Here is a 23113-nt window from a genome sequence, read left to right on the forward strand (position 1 = left end):
CTGCTTGGTGTCATCACAAGGCTTTGCAAGTCCTCTGCCATTAACAGAGGAGGAAATATTCATAGACAAGCGCTGAAAGAGGCGGTGCCACAGTGCAAAGCAAGGGCTGAACCTTAGCTGCCGGGCACGCGGAGCTGATGTCCACAAGGCAGTTTGAGCACGCAATGCAGTGGAGTGATGGGGCCACACTGAGTCCCTCATGTGCAGTGGGGTCCTGTTGCTCCTGGCAAGAGCTCAGATTCTGCCAGAGTCCACTTTCTATCCACATGCTGGATATGAACCCCTCTGGTCTCCATCAGCACACTGGAGAGGTAGCAGCTCCTCCAGGGAGACTGCTGCATGGTCTGGTGGGGAAACCAGAAGATCAGCTGTCCTGGGCTTGGACAAGCAGGATCTGCATGTCATTGACTCCTCCTCCTCCTCCTGCCCTCAGTACCGGTAAAGATGGCAGCTACCTGAGCGGGGCTTTTTAATTTTTGTTACATATGTCAGGTTTCATACCAGCTTCAAGTGGGAAGAGACTGCAGGAGGAATTTGGGTTATTCCCAGTTTCCAAAGCACATATGGCTTCAACAAGGGCAGCTGTAACATTATTGGACCCCAGCACAACTTCAAACCCACTTAACCCACGCAGAACCATGGAAAAAAATAAGCAGATGTGACAGGGAGAGAGATGACATAAAAAGGAATAAGAGGAAGAAAGTGAAATTGCACATTTATTGACCTTTCCTCCTTTTGCATTCCCCAAAGGCAAGCGCAATGTGTGTCTGGCGGTGAGGAGGCTGGACTCAGGCAGAGGGAGGGGGTGTCCATATGCAAAAGGAACATTTTTTATTTCATTATTAGACACCCATATCAATCAGCTGCAAGACACAAATTCACACCAAACCAAGTTTCCCTAGTGCCAGAGCTCACTAAGCCATTTATGCCATGGAATGGCATCCTTGGGGTGGTGTGTCTATGTAACTAAATGCATCCAGACACTCCGATGAGCTCCCTATATGACACAGAAAATGTCATTTTAGCAGTTTATCACAATTTAGGAAATGTTGGCAAGCCGTATCTGAGCAATAATAGTGTAATTCCTGTATTCATCAAGGGAATGTGTGAATGTTGCTGTGGCCATGTAGTGACAATCTGCGAGTCCACTAAATTAAGTAAGATAATTAAAATATAAACAATGATTATAAACAAAATAGCAATAAACCAAAAATAGTAACAAAACAACTCTGCACTTTTAAAAATTAATTACAGATATTTTAGTTCATACAGCTCGTACTCATTTTCAGAAGATTTATTTGTTTCTTAAAATTATAAGGATTAGAAAGGTAGGGATTGCTTCTAAACCTCATATGAGTCTCTCAGAATCACGGGACTCCAGCAGGTAAGGCTTTAAAAAGTGCACCAAATCTCATGAATCTTGGGCTTCAGATGGCAAAGAACCAGCAGCAGTGGTTGAAGGGGAAGCGGATGGTCACTGGATGAACTTTGGACTTTGCTTTCTCTCCTCTGACACATCACTTTCGCAACAGCTCTGCTGATGACAGGGCTTTACCCTGGCATTACAGAAAAGCTGGAGAAATTAAGGACCTATTGAACCAGACAGGTAAGGAGACCTCATCTTCACAGCAATGTTCCTTTCTTGCCAAAAAATGATCGTCTCACTGGTGTCCTTGGAACTGCACTCTGATGTCCCCTGCCAAGAACCTCCTCTATCGAAAACTGGCCGAAAGGTCATCTCACCCATGCAGCAACACGCTATGACCTCACTGCAGAAGGGTAATTCCAGGGGATGCATTTATACTGCCAGAAACATGGTCCCGGCCCTTTCCTCTGGATGACAAACGTGCTGAGGAGGCCCACAGGACCAGGAACAAAGGCAAGGGACATGCTAAGCAACTAGCAGCAGGGTGGAGGACACTTCTGTTGAACTTAAGAGGGACATGGGACAGATGATTTGATTACAGGAAGATATTCAAGAGTCTCCTTGTGCTTTTTCTTACGTGTGGCTGGATGGCAAAATCCCAGGACCTTGGTAGAAAGGGTGGTAGAAAGGACATGGCCCAGCCTGTTGGTGTGAGACCCCAAGGAGGGACACATCCTAACCCACAGTGCTGTGCCACATCCCCTTTCTCCTGCTTCTTGGTTCCCATGCCAGGCACTGAGACACCCAGAGGGGAGATCACACGACTAAACTGAGCAGAGCCTGGACCCCCTCTGGCTGGCACAGTCTTGCTGTAGCCAGATAATGGATTCGTTCATGCTCCAAAGCAGGCACATCTCATCAAAACCGTCTGCTGGTTCTTGCCCTGGACTAACCCCTGACCTATTCCCAGGGATGGGGTTGGCAGGTAACGTAAGGAGAACAGGCATCAGCTGTGATCTGGGTAAAACTGTGCTGTTCCCCCCCAGCCCCAAATCCCTTGCTGCCCAAACCTTATTCCCAAACTGACAGGGATTTGGACTTCCAGCAGCTTTCCTTCTCAGGACAGATGCAGATGGTGTCAATCAAAGCTCTGGATCCAAGGGCATCCACAACCAGCGCACAGGCTGGAAGCTAACTCACGCCAAAGGTCTCATTGGCTCCTCTGGGGAAGTTTGACTGAGAAACCTGAGGTTACGTCTGTGCTAAGAAATAACCCTCCTGTGGCCGTTTTCCATTCAGCTTTACACAAACCTTCAGAAGAGCTAAGGAGATGTACAGAGATGTCTTCAAACCATTCAAGTCTATCTGCCTCCAATCATGACTTCAAGCCCATTTTCCTTTCTTCTTCCACCTGTCCATATTCACCGCTTGTCATGCTGTAAGACTTTAAAACTTTAGGGCTGGAAAGATCTTTCCTGTATCTGCACAATGGTATGGGGATTGCTCTGTGTTTAGAGACCAAAATGACTACAATAACACAAAAAATAATAAGACTTTCAAGCACTGACTTCTGTAGGAGATTGCTGCTTTTCCTAGTGCTCAGATGAGGTCTGCCCAAGCAGCCTGGGAAGGCATGGCAGCTAGAGAAATGAGCATTTCTGTGCTGGGGAAATGCCTTCTGGATCAGGAAAGGAGTGGAATTTCTCAGCGTCTGAAATCCTCTGAGGTGAAACACATTTCAAGATAAAAGGCTGCTCTGGAAAAATAAAACTGAACATCCTGTTCTACTTCTATAGTGGAAGTTTCTGACTTCACTCAAAAAAATGTCATTTATAGGAAATCTATATCTTTTCCACATAAAATGTCACTGAAATCAGCACTTTGGCACTTCCAGCTAGAAAAACATGTAGCAGTGAGTACCTGTAGCTGCTCCCAGAAAGACCTTAGTGGGCCCCCAGACTGGCTGGAGAATCTCACACCTCAGTTGGAAGGATGGGAGACAAACGAGGTGGGACCACGCTTTACAAGATGGCCAGAGGGAGAGGGGAGCAGCACAGAAATACTGAATGATTTGTAGAATTTTGCAGGATATCAGAGCTCTACTTGAGGTCAGAAGAAATATTATCCCACATTTTAGATGTCTTCTGCTGTGGGGACCCATCTGAGAGAGAGAAGAGGGCACAGTCTGTAGGTGGCATTCAGCCATTTGTATTTTTTGACAAGAAGATTAAATCCCCTCAAAGCTGAACACTAACCTGTGTGATGCACCTTCTGAGGAGCTTCAGTTTGCTCCTCAGGGAGACTGCACAAGGACTACAGAAAACACATCTCCTGGAAGATATTAACTGCATAGAAGCAACCCCTGGGTCAGGATGGATAAGGGTTGTTCTGGACAACCAGTCCAGTGCTAAATTAGATCTCAGTTTTACCAGACTGTTGGCTTGAGTTCTCAGAAATGCACAGGTAGTCTGTGCCAGTTTGAAGGAAAGCATCCTAAATGGCTCCCAATTGCAGTATAAGGTGCAGGAAGCAAATTTCTGTTCTTGCTGAGCAATGCTCACTCCAGATTTGAGTTCCACAACAGCACTGCTGAAGCATGCGCGTTTTGAAACCTGCCTCGACTGGCAAAAGCCAGCCATGTGTACCAACTCTCTTAGCTGCTGTCTGCAGTTACAGTCATCTTTAAACACCTGGTTTTATTCCAGAAGCTGGCCACGGAGTGAAGAGGCAGGCATCATCACAGCCATCCCGTGATATAAATGACGCACCCAGGAAGGACAGCAACTGTTCTTGGGACACTGCTAGCCAGTGGGTACATGCGAGCCCACCCCACCACACACCCCCTCAGCCCCAGCATGCCACAGATGCTCAGACCCGTGGCGAATTTAGAATCACATACAATTATGGTAAGAAGCCAAAAATAGCCTGAAGAGCACTTGGCTGGCCCAAGCTTCCAGAAGAGCAAAGGTTTTGCTATGCCAGCTAATGTTCGCCTAATATAGAGACGACCTGCCTCAAGGGTGTCAGGGAAGACCCCAACATTGCCTGAAACATTGGGTGTAACGCGGGGGGCTGCAAGGTGGGCATCCCAGACCCTGGAAGCTATGTTCCTGCCCTCTGGCTAACCCTGGTGCTCTCCTCTCTCCACCTCCCTGGGCTGGACTTCTCTTCCCCGGAGGCATGCAGATCTCCCAACAAACTTAAGTTAGAGCCTGGCCCTGTCCTGAAGAACAAAAAGGAGGGGTTTGCCAAAGGCACAGAGGTTAACCACCCACAGTCCTCACCCTCTTTCACCGAGGGAAGGTTTCTCCTCTTCTGCATCTCCTTCTGACATCTTAAGATGCAGAAAGCAGCTACATGTGTATGGGCTTAAAAAAAGGAATTAAGTTTGACATCTCAGGAGTTAATGATTGCAGTAGGGCCTGGGCCCAGACCCCAGCAGGACTTGCATTTCCATCCCAGGCTCGGGCAGTGACTTTCAGGGTGACAGAAAGACCCTTTCCCCAAGCCCTGTTTCAAATTCAGCACACTCTGGGTATTAACAGTACATTGCCATAGCGGCACGTAGCTCAGTACCGACTTCCAAACCCAGGGGAAGCTGAAAGAACATGCTCCATCAGCACCCACACCTTGAAAAGGAGCAGAGCTCCTTCCTTTAAAGCTTTTTAGTGTACACCAACCAATAAGCACGGCCTCAGCACTGCTTCAGCTCTGTGCGTTCCCTCTTGGGTGGGAACAGCAAAGCGAGGACAAAGAAGTCAATCGCTGACTCCAATGCAAGCCAGCAAGGAGGAGAGGTAAAATTGAGAATTAAAAGCAAAAAGGTTAGGAGGCTTTTGTTTTTGCTGCACAAATGCGATTGCAGGGTCAAATATTCTTAAATCTCTGAAGAAGAGGGTGCATGGAATAGTTGTTCTTGCAGGGCCTGAAGGACCTGAAAGGTGATGGTGATTCTCTCCTCAGCTACGCAGCTTTGGATGAAGCACCATCACCTATAGCACTTATGGAAGCCAGACCGAGCATGTGTAAACAAGAGTCAAACTAATTATCAAAATGAAGTAACTGGAAAGAGCACGGTGGTGTAAACACCCTCACTGTTCCGCAAGAAACATAATGGTTGCATTAGTCATTAAATCATGGTCAAGTGGAATGCTTCCTCCACAAGAAGTTCCCATCATTAGAAAGTTGAGGTGCAGGAGGAAAGGCCTTGTTTAACCTGAAAGGAGCGTTTATTCATCAGTTAACGAGGCAGGGTGCGTCCACACTAAGTTATCAGGAGCACGCTCCTTCTCACTCATGTCTGCACAAACCTCTCCTGATGACAACACTACTGGTTGCACAACAGCGGGAGTCAAGACCTGCACAGAGGCAGAAACGAGGACTCTATGATCTGAAATGCATGGCATGTTTTTAAAGCTCCTCCCTCAGAACACCATCGCTCTTTCGCAATTTCAAAGCTGCACAGATGTAAAAAGAGAGACAGGAACACAGCTAAAGACAGGCCTGCTGGTTTCTCCACATGAGAAGCTACGAAATCTAATGTGACAGAGAAATATTTGGAACCCAGCACTTTTTGGATGGCTACAGTCTAACAAGCACAGCCCATACACCTGAAGAGGCTTGCTGAAGGTGGAAGGGTAACCATGTTGTATCTGCCTAGGAGCGACTGCTACACAGAGCAACTGGAATAATCAGCAGAAAAGTTAAAACATACAAATGTTTGAGAGTCACTACACAGACCAGAGTGCGTGTGAGCCTTTCTCTGCGCCTCAAATCCTGCATCGCTTCTGCAGCTGAAGAAAAGGCATCAGTGCTAACAAGCATCCCTCCATCAGCACTCTTACATGCTCTAAACAAGGGTGACAAACCAAGGATACATCTGCATAGGATTTTATTAAAGTAGGCATCATCCACAACTGCCAACATTTGAAAAAAATACTCTTAACTTTTTCTCTCCTGAACAGGTAATTTAACAGCTGTAATGCTCAAATGCCATGAGAGAAGTCTCTGCCCAGAAGTCAAATTTTGAACTGGTTGCAAAAGTTTGACATTTTGTACCACATCAAATTGGTTTAATCCAGAAAATACTGTAACATAGTTACAACAGAAGTTAGAGAGGAAGATACAGAAAAAAAACACATGCATTGTTGGTCACCGGTTGAAAACCGGAATTTCATACAGGACTTGAACCTTGTAGACACATCTAATCACATTCCCTGACTATCACCATATTATTGCCTCCAAACAACTCTCTATTGCAACACGGTTTATTTCAGATTTTGCAAAGTATAAGTTTCTTAAACAGCTGCTCCTAAATTAAGACAGCAACTTTTGGCAGAATAAAAATAAAAATTGTTCAAAATGCTATAGGTCTGAATTTCACCTTCACCGTAACACCTTATCCAAAGCTTTTGTGCAATGCCTCAACCAAGGACAGTGTGTTCCAAAAGAAAGAACATTCTTGCTCTTCACTCCTGTTAGTGTTAACTGGAGCTCTGAACACAGGTGAGGGGAGTAGAGCCCAGGGCTTTGAGTGAAGTAAAGAAATGGAGTGAGGCCCATCAACAACTCTATTTTGCACGTTTTGTGGAATGGAGGCAATGGGGAGTCCCCAGAGTCTGAATTATGAGAGACTGGAATGGACAAGACGCTTCAGCTCACATTAAAGCCCTTCATCTGATGGTTCAGTTTAACAGTCCACCAGGAGATATTCCTGTTTTGGCAGGGCAGAGGACAAAACCCGAGCCAGTCTTTCCTTTTAGGGTATGAATGGAGGGCCAATTTTGCTGGCCCATTGGGCCAAATATTACACTTGAACAATGTGATAGTTACAACAGTGGCCAAAGTTTAAAAACTTGCCTTGTCAGAAATGTAAACAATATAAAAATCTTTCAATAACAGGCCACAACCTTAGAGGGTTTTGAGCTTAAGTACTTGGGAACAGAATACTTTGCCAACAGATGAAACAATAAGATACATACAAAACCAAGAGACACAAGTTTAACAAATGTTTAAAGTAACTGGGTTTCACCACAGAATCTTCATTTGGAGTTTACTTTCATGAGAAAACATATTCCCTGCAGCATGTAGACTCCTTCACAGAGACAGAAATCTGGTCATGTCAGTTATCCACTGGCTGTGGAAACACTGCAGGGCTACAGAAAGCATAACAGACTTGCAACTACCAAAGCATCACCACAGAAAACATAGCAAACAAGTTGTAGGCAAAAAAATACTTGAATGTGTTTACCTACACACACTATTGGAGTATACAAGACAATAAAGATGGAGAGCTTCAAACAGGGAATTTCCAGTAATTTTGAAAATGAGATATTTTTTCTTTGGAAAAAAAAATAAAATCAAAAGTTCCCAGATTCTGTTTCTCAAGGCATGCTATAGCTATAGTAGCTGATGGCTCAGATTCACATCCACAGAAACTGGTATTTTACCTAAAACGGCTTTCCTGTCTCTCCAGTTTGCTGTTTCTCAAAGTCTCCTAAGTAGCTTTTGAATAAACATATCTTCCTTGCACACAACTACTAAGACTCCCTTTTTAATCCCAGAATCTCCTGTGCATGAAACCCAATGAGCAGAACAGCCCTTAACTGTAGCTAGAAGATGGTTTCAGCTTCTGGATCCCTCTCTAAAGAATAAAAGCACATGACAGTTACACATAAATAGCATCTACAAATACACTTACAACACACGTGGAAAGCGTAGTGAACATGAACAGATTTCAAAGGCTGACTTGACTCTATCATAAGACTCCATCATCAGCCCACCTTTAAAACTTGCTCCAGGCAGTATGTCATCATGCTAGCATGGCAAACAACTGGGATAACCAAAAGTAGTGCTAATTAACAATAAACCCATACACGGGCATTGCCTTCTTGCAATACGCCCCAGATTCATTCACATATATGTAAACAACTCTTCGGATTTCAGAACTGCCACTGAGGTTAACCTGAAGGCTGCAGCAGTTTCAATGAATAGGACAAAGCCTAGCTTGTAAACCCTGTTTTTTTAAAGCACAGTGAGAATTCAAGTCCTGTTCGCCTTCACATTTATAAGCATTATAAGAATAATGCTACTTTGTATGCCCTCTGTACAGAAAAGCGTATGTTTATACAGCACTACATATATATATAAATATATATATATATAAATAGAAACTATTGACCAAAGTTTGATTTCAAACTAGAATTGCATCGACCCCTGCATTTTGGAAACATGAAGTAACTCTTCTGATCTCTCTTTTGTAAGCAAAGAGTAGAAAGGATCGTATCTTACTACGATCTAACATGCTCCACCAGGAGAATGAAAAGCCTATCATTAACTTTGCAGGATATACCCAAAACAGCAGGTTTGGCAATATTGCCCCATGTTGTTTGCCAAAGAAGAGGTAGGCAGCAGGAATGATTGGAGAGTCATCAGCCTGGAGTTAAGTGCTTTTTTTTTTTTTTTCTAGCTGCTTAAGTGTGGAAGTTAAAGAACTCTATGTTTGTCATCAGTGCTGTGCTTGGAGACAGTACCAAATGATGTTGTTTATCTAACAGTACATTCTAGCTAAAGTATGTTTCTGCCCAACTCTATTGCTACTTATGAAAAATTAATAACTGACATGCTCTAAGTCTCAGAAAATTATAAACTAATTTAGTCATTTCTTCCTGGTCCTCCGTGGAAATCCGGTAACATCTTACAAAGTATTTCAGTTAGCTTGAGCAATCCTGGACTCACACCCAAGGAAGCTAAACATTGTAGCCACCAACTCTGGCAGATCATAATCGTGTTTCCAACCCCAATCCCTCCGGGCGTTCCTGTCGTCAAAGTTCATCGGCCAGCTGTCAGCTGTGGTGGAAAAAAAGGAGAAACAGGAGCATGAGGCTTAAGAAAAACATCTTTAAACTTTAAGATGCATCACCACTGGCCATTTGAACTACTGAAGCTGAATTTCAAACTGTAAGACTTGAACTGTACAGGAACAACTTGCAAGTGTCTGAAAAGGAAAGAAACTGGTCTGCCCTTAACATATGGCAGTCTTAACATCTTTTCTTACCCACTGCTAAAGAAGCTGATACTAACCTATGGCCTGCCTGACTTCATCCACATTGAAGGTCACTTGGAGCTCAGGAACATGCTTCTGCACCTCTTGCACTAGCTCTTCAGGAGTGAAGCTCATGGCACTGATGTTGTATGTCCTCATGCTCAGTGCCTCTGCAGGGGCCTCCATGACCTCTAGAGTTGCTTTCAGACAGTCATCAATATACATCATAGGGAGACGAGTGTCCGGCTTTAAATTGCATTGAAATTTGCCAGTCTTTATGGCATCATGGAAAATCTGGACAGCATAATCTGTAGAAAAGACCAGTGGATGTATGTACTCATCTGCCTCCATCTGTTGTTCACTCCACGACAGTCAACAACCCCCAGACCACCTCCAAAGTCTCCTGTCTAAAATCTAGCAGCAGAACTGTGTATTATTTACACTGAGCTGCAGGAGCGTAAGTTATTCTGAACTATCCCAGTGATATTCTAGCACTTGCACACGGCAGCAAGAGAGCAGAGTTTAAAAGATTTTAAAAGAAAATGGTCTCAATGGGTGTAATTGATCCAAAATCTCTTACTGTTTAAAGGCAAAGACAACAAAATCACACCCTAGGCTGGAGTGTACAAAAGTATCGTTGTAACAGTTTAAATAGTATCCCTACACTCATGCTCTATACTGCCACAGATTAAATTTCTACAGACACATTAAACATTACTCTATTGGCTTGTTTTTGCTCTTCTTGCCTGCAATACTGAGAACCATGTCCAAGTCACTTACCAGTTGTTCCCCCACCAGGCTGAGAGTCAGCAGATATAACTCCTGGATACCTCAGGCAGCGGAAGTCTAAGCCATACCGGTAATGGTAGTACTACAGAGGGAAGAGAGACACATAGCTTTACACATCAAGACTAGGCCATACAACTGGTTGATTTCACAGGAAGTCTGCCACAGATGAACCTTCATGCTGCAGCCATCCCCTGGCAGGAATGAAAGCAAAGGAACTACCAAACAGCCTCCATTCCCTGCCAGGTAGCTGATCTCCCTGCTTACTCTTTTCTAGTTTACATCCACATCAGTAGATATGGATTCTTGATACAGATCGGCTTCTAACGTAAGGTTTAGATCTAGTGCTCAGAAACTGAAAATTCCTCAGTTTGTGAGACATTTCAGGTTAATACAATCTTCAGACCTTCCACTGTCCTTCGTAAATTTCAAGTGTGAGGAAACTGTATGTAAAAATATCAGGTTTAATGATGTTATGTTTATAAAAAACTACAAAGCCAAAAGATAAGTTGTGCATGTACAAGCTCCCATGTTTTTAACTTCAGTGTCTTTTTTTGGAGGGGGAGGAGCAAGTGTCATCATTGTCCAGTATGCTTTCAGAAGGCTTTGTACACTGACATTTATGCAATGCCACTCATATTGGCAGATGAGGCAGAAGCCACAGTCAATATAAATTGTTTCCCTGTTTCGTTTGAAAGTTAGATGTTGGCCAGCTTCCAATTCTTTGCACTTTTTCCAACAAAACTCAAAAGACCTTTGTCCTTAAGAGCTGCCTCAGACTACTATTGAGCACTCAAGCCTCAAGGAAGGAAAGAAAGGGGAGAAGAGAAATTCAGTCGGGAATCTTACAAAAGCAATTAAGTTCTCCTACATTTGATGAAATAAATAAAAAATTCTCACTTCTCCCATGAGCTCAGCATGAACCTTGGAGACTCCATAGATTGTCCTTGGTCTCTGAATGCAGAGATCAGGAGTTGGGTCTCGAGGAGAGGTAGGTCCAAAGGCTCCAATAGTGCTTGGAACGAAGAGCCTCAAATTATGCTCAGCTGCAATATCCAGAACATTGTGTAAACCTGGAACAAACAACAGGATTTATCAGAACATACACAGCACTTTCTCAAGCCTCTGCAGAGTCACAAACTTGAAGCCCTTGTCACATACCAGTAATATTTACAGCTCTGGCCAAAGGGACGTTTGCTTCTCCAACAGCACTGAGTAAAGCACTATAGTGGAACAGCCAAGTTATCCGATTATTCACCACTATCTCACGTAAATTCTTGTAATCCAAGATATCCGCATAGATAAAAGGACCTAGAACAAATGGAACCAGAAGGAAATTGAATGTCAAGAAGAATGGATGTAAAGAGAAGTTCTACATGAAACTCACATTGCTGCTTCTTGACCATAACTGTATTCAGAATTTGACTGCACAGCAGAGTGTGTGCCTAACAGCAGCAGTCAATGAATCAGTAAATAAGCAGGAGAAAGGAGTGGAAACTACCTTCACCTCAGCAACAGACTGATGCAAGAACTCCTGTTTTATCCAGTCAACAGCATGAAAACAGGGAACATCTAGTGTACAATATTCAAGTATCTAAATACATCATTAAACAGTAACAATGAAGAAAAATTTATGCAACTTTCTAATGAAAATAATAAAAAAATCCTACTCTATATCCACCTTAACATAAAAATTGCCTAAGCATGGAAAAACAAAGCACAAATTTAATTTCCAGCTTGTTCCCTCCAAAAGAATAAATGCACCTCTTTTTGCAGCAGAAGCACAACAGTCAAGTTCAACTTGACTCAAGTAGTTACTCGGGTCAACAAAGTGGCAAAGCAACAGTGAAAAAATTCAAAGAAAAATATTTAGAAAAAGGGAATAATAGGCAGGAAAAATCCATGTCTTAGCACGATTTCAAAGCAGGAAGGTGTTATCCAGAAGTTTTGAACAATAACTTGTTCTGTCTAATCCACATGTCATTTAGACTTTGGTAATTAATCTATGAATACCAGAGATAAAGTAAAGATTTTGTTTATCATGTGCTTCCCCCAGTCACTTACCACTATAAAAAATGTTATCTGCAGGCTTCCTAATGTCAGACAAGATCACATTGTTCTTTCCAAAGCGTTTCCTGTGTAAAAATACCCATATGGTATGAGTCCACAGTCTTCAAGATAATTCATAAGTTGCTATTGCTATTTTGTTTTGCAGGAGGCAATATCAGAGGAACAATTATTTCCACAATGAAATCAGTTATTATGCTAAAAAAACCACCAACAACCCTTTAAATGTCAATAAAGCATTTTAGGAAAATTAGTAAACTACTACTAATAGCAGTGAAAGGTTGCCTAAGGATAGAGAAATTTTCTAGAAAAATTAAAATACGTTGAGAAGAACTACCTTCCTACCCTCTTCTGAAAATTTTACCCAGAGATAATCTACTCCCCTGCAGCCAGCAAAAAGCCACCGGGCTTGCTGCAACTGCAGCTACATTTATACCAACAAAGAACATAACTGAGCAATCTCTGCCTTGTGCTTTTCTAATCAACACAAGGCTGTCGCAGAGGTCAAGTCTGATGGTGCTGGAATACATTCCAGCCTTCTATTATTTTGATTATTTTAAAATAAATGTATCATAGAAAAGGTAGAAAACATTCAAACTGCACCACAGGAATGCAGTAAATTTGCTCATTTTTGGTCATAGTCCAAATCCTCTGCAACAAACACTGTGTGTTAACAATACTCTGGAGCTGAGCAGGTGTCGATATGGACAACGGTACGGGCCAGAGACAGCTCTCAGACCATTTTATATTTCTTGAAAAGATACCATGGAAAAAATAAGGTAACTGCGTATGTGAAGCAGAGCAACAGAAAGAGTCAGAATAAACGTATTTTCAATTTACTCCTTTTGCTGCATCAGTTTATCTTCCACCAAATCATAAAAACTTCCATATCTCATATCCTAATCTTTATTTTTGTTTGTACTTCACTAAATAGGGCATCTTATTCCTGAAGCCACTGAACTGAAATTATCAGAGATAAAAGTCAGCAGCTGCAGAGCCCAACAGCTGGGTAGTTAGCAAAGGACTAAGTATTTTTTCAAGTGGATGTATGTCCTTTTTTCTCTCCTGTAGTCCCTGCATAAAATCACCGCCTTTGTCTCTCTATAGAGCACTGAAATCCAGCCTTATTTGGCTATATCAAAAAAAGAGAAAAGGGAACCTGACCACCCTCTGAGGATTCAGATTCGGAATACTTCCATTTAACTGGAAGCAAACTGAACTCAGTGGCTAGTCTCTTAGACAAAATTATGTTATTTCGGGAATCGTGATCAATGTACACACAGAAAGTACATCAGTGAACCTAAACCAAGCAAAGGAGTAAAAAACTAAAAAGATGGTGAAAAACTAAAATTATTTACAAAACTAAGAGGCAAAAAAGAATCTGCAATCGTCACCAGGATTCTTTTATAAACAACCTTTCAGAAAATTATTGCTTTTAGAAGTGATGGTTAAAGCTTTAATTCCTCACTAACAGCAAGTCAGAGAATCATGACATACCTCAGAAGCTTAGCAAGTCCCACTCCAAGCTGGCCAAGACCACCTAAAATGGAATACAAAAGAGACAAAAATCAGAAAGTGGTATCAAAATACAGAGTTCCATCATTGCATGTATCGCATTAGAAATAACTACTATTTTTCCCAGTTAGTCATAAAGCTTTATTTTTTTCTCAAGGTAAACCAAATGAATAGGTTTTAGTAGATTTCCAAGGGAAAAAACAAAACAAAACAGGAAAGTTCACATGGGACACCAATCTTATCACCATGTGGGAAAGATCATCACAATTCCAAAATATTTTGAGTACTTCCAGTATTCTGCTTACCAGGGAGGAAGAAAGGGAGTGGGGGACTCAACTGAGAAGGTGGAGCAGCAATACAGTTATGGCAGGAATGCTGACCTGTAATTAGCACCCGAGGATGATCAGACTCGGAAAAAGAAACCGAGTGAAAGCTGGCATCAGAGGCCACCTGGCGAGGCGAGACTCCAATGCATCGAACTGGCACAGTGGAAATCCCACATCCACAACCAGAGCTCTGTAGCAGCTGGCTGACAGCTCTGCTCACGTTTTTGACAATTGCCATCTTCCTCCTTCAAGTATGCTGTGAGAACAAGAGAAAAAGATTATTCACATATGACTCAACCATATTAAACATTTTAAACGCTCCCTTAGAAAACTGAAGGGTTTCAGAAAAGTCTGATGCAATCCAAGTCCCAAGTTGACGTGCCAACTGAGAGCCACGTCTACTAGAAGCAGTCTGTGAAGTAAGATAAACAGAGGTAATGTATTCACCAGAGCAAGCTCAAGAAAATATCCACAGCCCCAGCACAGAGTCCAGTATAATGAACAGTGAGAACACAGTTCAAGTTTAAGCCTTTTTAAAACTGTCACTAGAAACCATGATTTCAAGCACAATAGACAACAGATACAGAATTCAACAAGTTCAGCTGCTATGATTACACAGCTTCACTGTAGGTGCTTTTGAGTGAAAGTTTTATAGACTGCATGAATAAGCAACCCTTCTTAGTATTGCATCAGCAAGACTCAGCTAAGCCAACAGAGGCTTAAAAAAAGGTCACTGCTTTGCTCAAACTTAACACACACGATGGACAGCAGCCAGGAAGCAGAACAAAGGAGAAGCAGTATGTACCCAGGACTGACGAAAATGTCCTCCTAATTTCACACACACACACACAAAAAGACATGATTCACTCATCATAACACAGCACAAAATTATCCCTATTTAACCCTGAGATACATGCAAATTTGGCTTTCTTTCTCTCCAAATCTTTCATATTGGGAAAAGAAATGGAGAAGAATGTAGCTCAAATAAATTGCATCCACAACAGGTCTTCCCTGAGGCTGCAGTTTACTTCTTTCAAATACACTTCTTAAGGAAGAATTTAAGTGATTGTGCCTTATCCCCTTCGAACAACTTTCAACTCTTTCCCGAAGTGCTAGAGTAAGTAAATTCCCACACAAAAACATATTTCAAGCTAGCTTGCTTGAGATTACCCTGTCAATTCCTTTCTCGTACATGTTCTTGTGGTATCTATTATAAAAAGGAAAAGGGGGGGGGAGAAGGGCAGCTACAACAAGAAATTACAGCAGCTAATTGCTGCAGATGAATTCCAGCACTACCAATTCTAGTATGCATAGAAAAACAAACAAGTAATTAATGTGGGTGTTCCTTTCACTTAGGGCAACACGCAAGTCTGCAAATTTTCTGATACTTTAGGGAGTCCTGCTATTTAAATACAGAAGACTTGCTAAACTACCTATCACATGCTTCATAAGATACCCCCCCAAAAAAGTGCATTACTAAAAAGCACAATTGCATATTTAAACTGATCAAAGAGACTTATTCTGAGATGCACCTCCCCTCACACCCCCTTAGACTTGTTTGCTCACTTCTTTATTACCTTGAGAAGCACAGTCAGTTAATATCCTGATGAATTAGCCAAGCTTCTGTTGCACCTCAGCCACAAACCCATCAGAGGGATCAGTCTCAGTGATTATAGGCTTGATCCATCAAAGCTGTACCTCTCCTTTCACAGTGCTACAGAAGCAATCACTCTGTCTTCTCTAGGCTTTCACAAGTCTCTTGCAATTCCTTGTTATACCCCAATCCGATATACCTGCATCTAACTCCACCTACAAAACCAGAGCAAACAGACTATTCCTTGAGTGCTGAAAGTGAAGAAGCCCCGTTTCCTGAGGACTCGATCTCAGAGGTAATTAATTGCTCTGTAAAAGGTTATGACATTGTTCTCCTATCTTGATTCTCTCATGCTGATTTGTACAAGTCAGTTTATCTTGCTGATAGGCCACAAAGATGATTAGGGGACTGGAGCATCTCTCTCCTATGAGGAAAGGCTGATAGAGCTGGAATTGTTCAGCCTGGAGAAGAGAAGACTCAAGGGGGGGGATATTATGAAAATATATATATATATATATATATATATATATATAAAAATACCTGAAGGGAAAGCACAAAGAGGGCAGAGCCAGGCTCTTTTCGGTGGTGCCCAGTGCCAGGATCAGAGGCTGTGGGCACATGCTGAAACAAAAGAGGTTCCCTCTGAACATCAAGAAAGATTTTTTTTTTTACTGTGAGGGTGACAGAGCACTGGCACAGGTTGCCCAGAATGGAGTCTCCATCCTTGGAGATCTTCAACAGCCATATGGATGTGGTCTCGGGCAGCTGACTGGGTGGCCCTGCTTGAGCAGGGGGTTGGACCAGATAACCTCCAGTGGTCCCCTCCAACCACAAACATTCTCTCACGCTCAGCCAAGGCACTAATGAGATTTCCCTCCCATGCAAGCCCACCTTCACAAACCAGACATATTCTTGCTATTTTTGAGGCTCAGTCCCTCTCAAACTTATTTGAAATTAGCCAACAGGTGCAAAAATAGTTACATGTAAAGAGCAAGAAGGCAGCAGGCAGATATACCCAGATAATTCAATCTCATAACCCATGTTTCTCCCTAGGAAACCAATGTAAGTTAAAGGGCAGTGTTAGGACTTTTGAAGAGCCATGATAATCCCTTCTTGTTTCAAACGGGTAATAAACACTTACAGCACTAAGAGAGACTCACTGGTTTCTGTCACCAAAAGTTTCCCCTTAAAGTACCTGAAAAAGCATTTTGCTTTCTATAAACAAAATATAAACTAAAGTTTATTGCTACCAAAAATGCCATGCTAGGATGACATTGGTTTCCCACCTACTGGGCTGGTTTCTCCAAACACACCTGGAGTGAAACCACACAGGCTTAAGCTGAGAATTTACTTGCAAGTCTAGGCTGACTCAAAAGAACAGTAAACACATTGTATACCAGACACTGAGAAATCCCAGGCTCACCAAGCAGCACAGCTGCATGTGAAAATCCCACCTCTGACATGCCTGTATTTCTATTTTAAATATGAAGGGCGGGAGGGTAACTAGCTATTAAATACTAAAGCTGCCAACAAATGCACAGATTATATATAAAGACATTAACATTACTCCTTAAAAGCACCTCCCCAAACCAATCATAAGATACAGGTAGCCCCAACACAGTGATTAACTCACAAAAGCAAACTGGGACAGAGAAGCCCATTCTGCTAGATCAGTTTCTCATTGTAAGTAACTTCAAGGAGTTAACAGCTCTGAACACAGAAAGTATTCATTTAACTGATGCAAAAAGCCTTAAATTCTTTGATAGGTTTCTCTTTCTTACTATCTCAAAGAGGAATACTTCTGCACCTTTAGGAACCGGAGAGAAAAAAGAAGTTATACATATATTTTTCTTTTCAACTCCAGCCCTCCTATATTACCTTCTGACCAGTTTCTCAGTCACTGGTTTTACTCATCAACCCAAACTGATATTAGAAACTAGCTCTTTTGTTTTCTAAATCAAGTAAAATGAAGAAGTTTTATCTTGAAGCATGGAAGTTTATTTCCTCCACCCCACTAATTTAAACTAACAACCAACGCTAATCTAAAGGATTAAGCAAGACACACTGGAATTTTTCCTCTTCTGTACTCACCTGTCCCTCAGCCGGTAATAGAGCAGAAGCAGAATGGAGACGGCAATTTATACGACACTGCCTCTTTTGAAAGCCAATCAAAACTTGACAGAAAGTAGGAGTTGTCCCACACCTTTAAAAAAAAAAAAAAAAAGCATGCGCGTGAGAGCTGCAGCAGCGAGGGATATCACTTCGTTCACATTTGCTTGATTTTGAAACGTCTGTAACTTTGTGATAGGCAGAGAACTCTGAAGCTATGCAGCCCGCTCCTTTAACTAACAGAACCTTACAACCTAGGGTCATCTGTGAAGGACAGGTTTTAAACTAATTGGTCGTGGTGCAAAGGATTAGTATAAAGTAAACACATGTTCAAATGTAAAGCAATAATCTCCCTGGGACAGCAGGAAATTTCTGAGTTTTCTAAGAAGATTAAAGTTCAGGGAGAGGGAAAAGAAGTGAAAAAAGTAACAGGTCTATAAAGTGACACTTAGCATGTTAAATGCCAGTTGCTATTCTTCTGCAAGGTTTCCAAAGTGTTATATAAGCAGCAAGCACTTGCTGCTCATATTAAAAAAAAATAAAAAAAAAACCCCAAACCACAAAAAGTTTATAGAAGTTAGAAATGTCTTCTGTATTTGTTATTAATAGAACATTATGGTGATAAGATAAGAAACTCACGGGTTAGGCGTGGAAAATCCCACAACAGTAAGCTTCAAAGAAAATGCAAAAGGGGTAGGTGAGAGAGGTCAGAACCAAATGCCAGATCTCCTGCAGCATTTCTGGGGGCCGCACAGCTGCTGAGATGCCATGGGATGCCCCTCCACAGAGCTAACCAAAGAAGTCCAAAATGTAAGATAGTCTCTAGGGCACAGGATCTTGCAGATCCCCAACCACTAGGACTTTCAAAACAGCCAACAGCCTCGGGCATATGGTCCACACCAAGCTATTGTTCTCACCTCATATTTGTCTTAAAACCACACAGTTTCTGCTTCAGACATAAAGAAAAGCTTCTGCACTGGAAAGCTCCTCTACTTATTTCCTGCTCTGTCAAGAGCTTGAGTGGAAAAATACTGCCCACCTGGGCACCCAGAAGACAAGCACATGCCACCTTGCCTGTCCTGAGGAACAGCCTTACTCCCCGGTGCCCAGGTGCTGCCCACTGGGAAGTCCATTGGATCACCACATTGGAAGCACTCAAGCTGCAACAACCAGGGGATACTCCCAGCTCAGCTAACACCACCGCCTGGATAGCTGGGCAGACCGAAAACCATCACACATCCCCTGGTGGCATCTCCTCAGGTTCTGAGAGCCCCAAAGCGGGGTGCAGGGACCCAAGAGACCCAAAGCAGGGTGAGGGGACCCTGCATGCCTCCCTGTGTCCCCTGGCAGGGTGGATGGGGCAGAGCTCCCGGGTGGCCAGCTGCTGGCTAACCTCAAGCTGAAATAACCTTGACACGCAGGCACAGCCCCAGCGGCTCGTTTTACTGAGGTGACGCAGGAGGCGACGCGCTGCCCCTCGCCAGGCCCGCCAAGAGACGACGTCAGCCTGCAACACCGAGGGACCCACGGGGAACCTGACCTCAGCAACCGAAAAACCCAACAAATACAGGAGTCAGATTATAGCCGCAGCTCGGCAGCGTGAAGCCCTGCGAGCGGGGAAGGAAGATGCGCCTCACGGCGGGTGCCCGGGGATGGCTGGGGGGAGGGAGGCGAGGGGCGTCCCCCAGCCCGCCGCAGGGCTCCGGCACCGGGGCCCAGGAGGGGTCTGAGGCCCAGGCGCCGCTCCCCGCCCCCCAGGAACGGTGGGGTGGTGGGGGTTGGTCCCGGTGACCGCCGCCGGCGCTGAGGCGAAGTAGAGCGGGAAGCGGCGCCCGCCGCCCCCTCAGCGGCCATTGAAGGGGGTGGGGGTGGGGGAGGGGGTGGGGGTGGGGGAGGGGGAGGGGGTGGGGGAGGGGGTGGGGGTGGGGGAGGGGGTGGGGGTGGGGGAGGGGGTGGGGGTGGGGGAGGGGGTGGGGGAGGGGGGTGGGGGTGGGGGAGGGGGTGGGGGAGGGGGTGGGGGTGGGGGAGGGGGTGGGCGCCCCTCCCCCACCTCATTCATTCGGTGCCGGGCCGTGGAGCAGGGCGGCCCCGCGGCCCAGCCCCCCCCGGGCCCAGGGCTCACCCGCCGGCCCCGCCGCACTCCCGCCGCCGGCTCCCGGTGCCGCTCAGCCCGGCGCCGCGCCCCGCAGGCCCAGCAGCGATGGGGAGGGGCGGGGCTGCAGCCAGACGTCACTGCCTGCCGGGGAGGAGATTGGGGGAGGGGCGGGGGGCGCGGTGTGACGTCAGAGCGACGCCACGCAGGCGTGATGTCATCCCCCGCGAGGCGCATCGCTCCCTCTGGGGGGGGGGGCACGCTGCAAAGGCTGGGCCCAGCGGGGCGCTGCGGGCGGGGGTTCCCCAGGTCAGTAGCCGTGTCACCGGGCTGTCCCCCCCAGATATGAGGTCAGCAGTCACCAGCCCGGTGTCACACTGCACCGAAGGCCGAGGGCAGGCGTGGCGAGAGCCGTTCAGGTCTGGAAGGCGTGAGGCGAGGGGAGCCGTGGGGGCTGGGCCCCACCCCGCCCCAGGGTCACCCCATGGCGAACACCACTAAAAATAATGTTTCTAACCGCAGCGGCACCTGGGGCTGCGAGGTAATATGTCACACAGCCCGCCTGCCCACAGGAAGCCACGGCCCAGGTGAGGAACTTGTTCGAAGTAACGATTGAAGAAACTTCTCTTGGGGATTAGGTGACCTACGGCCCAGTGCCTTGAGCAGGATGAGTGCGGCTGTGGTGGTCCCTCTGGGCAAGAAGGACCAGCAACCAGCATATTTTGCTAAATAAAACCTTTTGATTAAACGGCTGTTGAGGAGACCATGGCAAAATGGTGAGTTCTGCAGGGGTTGTGTACCTGGGAAAAAGACTGTTCGATGATCCACATACAGATGGAAAGTTCTCCTGCCTCCAAGAAGGAATTCATACAGATGTTGAAGAGCAGGTTAATTTATGGCAGTTTAAATGCCAGAAAATCTTTTAAGTATCCAAATAAAAAAAAAAAAGGAAAATAGAAACCAGGAGCTACCACCTCATGAAGCAGGTAGAAGGCGAAAGCCCTCTAAGACCATGGTAACTGTCTTCTGTGGTAATTAATGGCAGAACACTGATGGCAAGACTTCAGGAATAACTAAAATATTAGAAAGTTGCCTCTCTGCATGGAGGAAGATGAAAAAGCAAGAGCTGGAAAGTGGTATACCTCTCCTCTTCCCCACTGTGAACAGTTTAAGACCTGTTTATGAGCAGAAATTAGGCAAGATGGAAAAACTGTCACCTGCAAAACACTGTGAAGTACAACACACCAGAAAAAATAGGTAACGTTTCAAAAATATATGTTTAAATGTGAAATCCAGGTGAGCACCTTCAAACACTATGTAACACTGCTGGGAGTGAGGGTGAACATAACTCAAGCGCTAACCATTTTTAAAACATAAACTGATAAGCTCAACACCACACAAAAATGACTGCATTGTATGAATAACAATCAAGTGGGTCCAGCCAACAGAAATGACCCATACTTAAGTATAATACCTGTGCTTAGCTTGCTTATGCCTCAATGTTCTGCTTATAATAAACTGCTTTGAAAAATGGCATTTTAATAGAGTGGTTGGTTTGCAAATCCCTGTGAGGTCCTCATCTGCTCCTTGCTTTGGTTAGGCAGGTGTTGCTCATCCCTCAGTGAACTGAAATAAGAACATAAAAGCAGCCACAGCGAATCAAGCAAAGATCATCCTACTCCAGTCTTTTTTGTCTCTAACAGCAGCTCTTTCCCCACAATACTATCACAGACCTCTGTGACGTACAGCTGAAAGACTTTCTGAACCAGACATGGTATCTGCACATTCAGTATATTTACGGTCACTTGTCATTAATGTTTTTCTCCTCCACAAACTCACCCATATGCATTTCAAATGCAGGTAGGCTTCTGGTATCAACACTAGATAATATGCCTGCTTCATATATAATTTTGTGCACTTTAATTATATGTAGCTAAGCTGTTACATAACAATCCCAAATCCACCTCCCAAGTGGTGAAATTTATATGCAGGAGGCAAGGGGGGAAAAAAACAAGTCTTGAAAAAGTCTTATAAACATCTCTGTGGCAAGTTAATCTTATCTCAAAGCCTTTGTATTTCGAGATTATTTGGGGAGTTAAATGTTTATGGTTCTGAAAGAAGTGTTTGGAATAAGCCGGGGGAGGGGTGGGGTGGGGGCGCGGGCAGTGTGTGTGCAGGGTGGGGAAGTAACATTTTCTAGTACAGCTCAGCAGAAGAAAAGAGGGGAAGGGTCTGGAGCTGTGGAAGCTCTGTAACAAGTGCTGCTGGCAATGAGAAGACTTGTGAGGGTTGGCTTAAGGAAAGGAGGGTTCAGACCGCTTCTGTCTGAAAGCAGGCATTGCTGACTGCATCCCCTGTTTAAGACTTAACATGGTCCATCAAATCCATGATCCATCAAACATGGTGTCTGGTTTGCCAGCAGCTTGTCTCCTTTGTCCTTCAGAGGACATCCTACTGATCCACATATTCACGATGTTCCCCTGAGAAGTCACCTGCTCCCTCAGCCAGAAACAGCAGTAAAACCTTGATTTAGGAGTGGGATTCCCATATCGAGCCCAGCTTCCTAGGCTGCAAAAAGGCAGCACACTTGGACACTCTTAAGAGTTTTAGAAAGTGTGACATGGGATCAGATTTAAGTCCGAATACTTTGCTCAAGGCTTTCTAATCCCTCCTGGCTGCTCATTAAGAACTTCCTGCTACACACAGCTTTACCAGTTGTCTAGGAAATCAGGGGTGCCTGGACTGGATCGAACTGTGTTGTGTTACTGGGTTTCTGCAGTTTCAGCCAAGGAAGGCCCCTCTCTCGAAGGATGTTTGGCCAGTACTCCCCAAGACAATGTGCAACATTGTCCTTGCTGCCTCCATACAGTGTTACTGTATTTTCCCATTGATTTGGGGAGTGTCTGCGTATCACCCCAAACAGATAGGATTGCCTGTCAGTGGGCTGTCTGCAAACAAGAACAGACAGTTCACAACATTTGCTCAAAGTAAACCAGCCAGAGGCAGGCTGGGGAGCAGAAGTACTACATATGGGGGCAATAAATAGCACGTGATGGGCTGAGAAACAGAAGAGAGGGAGATTCACAGTCCTGAGGCAGGCAAAGGAGTGGAGAGAAGGAATGAAGAGACCAAGTGAAGGACAGCATTGGAGGAAATGGACAGAACTAGTGTGCAGAGGCCCTGATGACTTTATAAGCTGGGTGCTGTGTGCATG

At 44.4% G+C, this 23113-nt stretch overlaps 1 protein-coding gene across 1 annotated transcript; it reads right to left on the reverse strand.

The window, feature by feature from the left end:
- Positions 1–6240: 6240 nt before the first annotated feature.
- On the reverse strand, positions 6241–20024 carry LOC102055274 (L-threonine 3-dehydrogenase, mitochondrial-like). The gene is made up of 10 exons (XM_055714273.1): positions 19930–20024; positions 17790–17901; positions 14159–14360; positions 13761–13803; positions 12261–12331; positions 11358–11507; positions 11097–11269; positions 10191–10281; positions 9449–9718; positions 6241–9214 (listed from the first exon to the last, which is right to left on the reverse strand). Exons 3-10 carry the CDS (start codon positions 14340–14342, stop codon positions 9075–9077), a joined length of 1122 nt encoding a protein of 373 aa, XP_055570248.1. The 5' UTR covers positions 14343–14360; positions 17790–17901; positions 19930–20024; the 3' UTR covers positions 6241–9074.
- Between the last annotated feature and the right edge of the window lie 3089 nt (positions 20025–23113).

The sequence above is a fragment of the Falco cherrug genome, chromosome 6 (assembly GCF_023634085.1).
Source record: "Falco cherrug isolate bFalChe1 chromosome 6, bFalChe1.pri, whole genome shotgun sequence".
In the NCBI taxonomy this organism is placed as follows: Eukaryota; Metazoa; Chordata; class Aves; order Falconiformes; family Falconidae; genus Falco; species Falco cherrug.

What these genes read in the sequence shown, in the direction of transcription:
- LOC102055274 (XM_055714273.1), bottom strand. Translation starts at nt 14,342, where the DNA reads ATGGCAATTGTCAAAAACGTGAGCAGAGCTGTCAGCCAGCTGCTACAG. An exon ending in TCCTCGGGTGCTAATTACAG is followed by an intron (nt 13,804 to 14,158) that starts GTCAGCATTCCT and finishes ATTCCATTTTAG; the next exon opens with GTGGTCTTGGCCAGCTTGGA. An exon ending in ATGCTGAGCTCATGGGAGAA is followed by an intron (nt 10,282 to 11,096) that starts GTGAGAATTTTT and finishes TTCCCTCTGTAG; the next exon opens with TACTACCATTACCGGTATGG.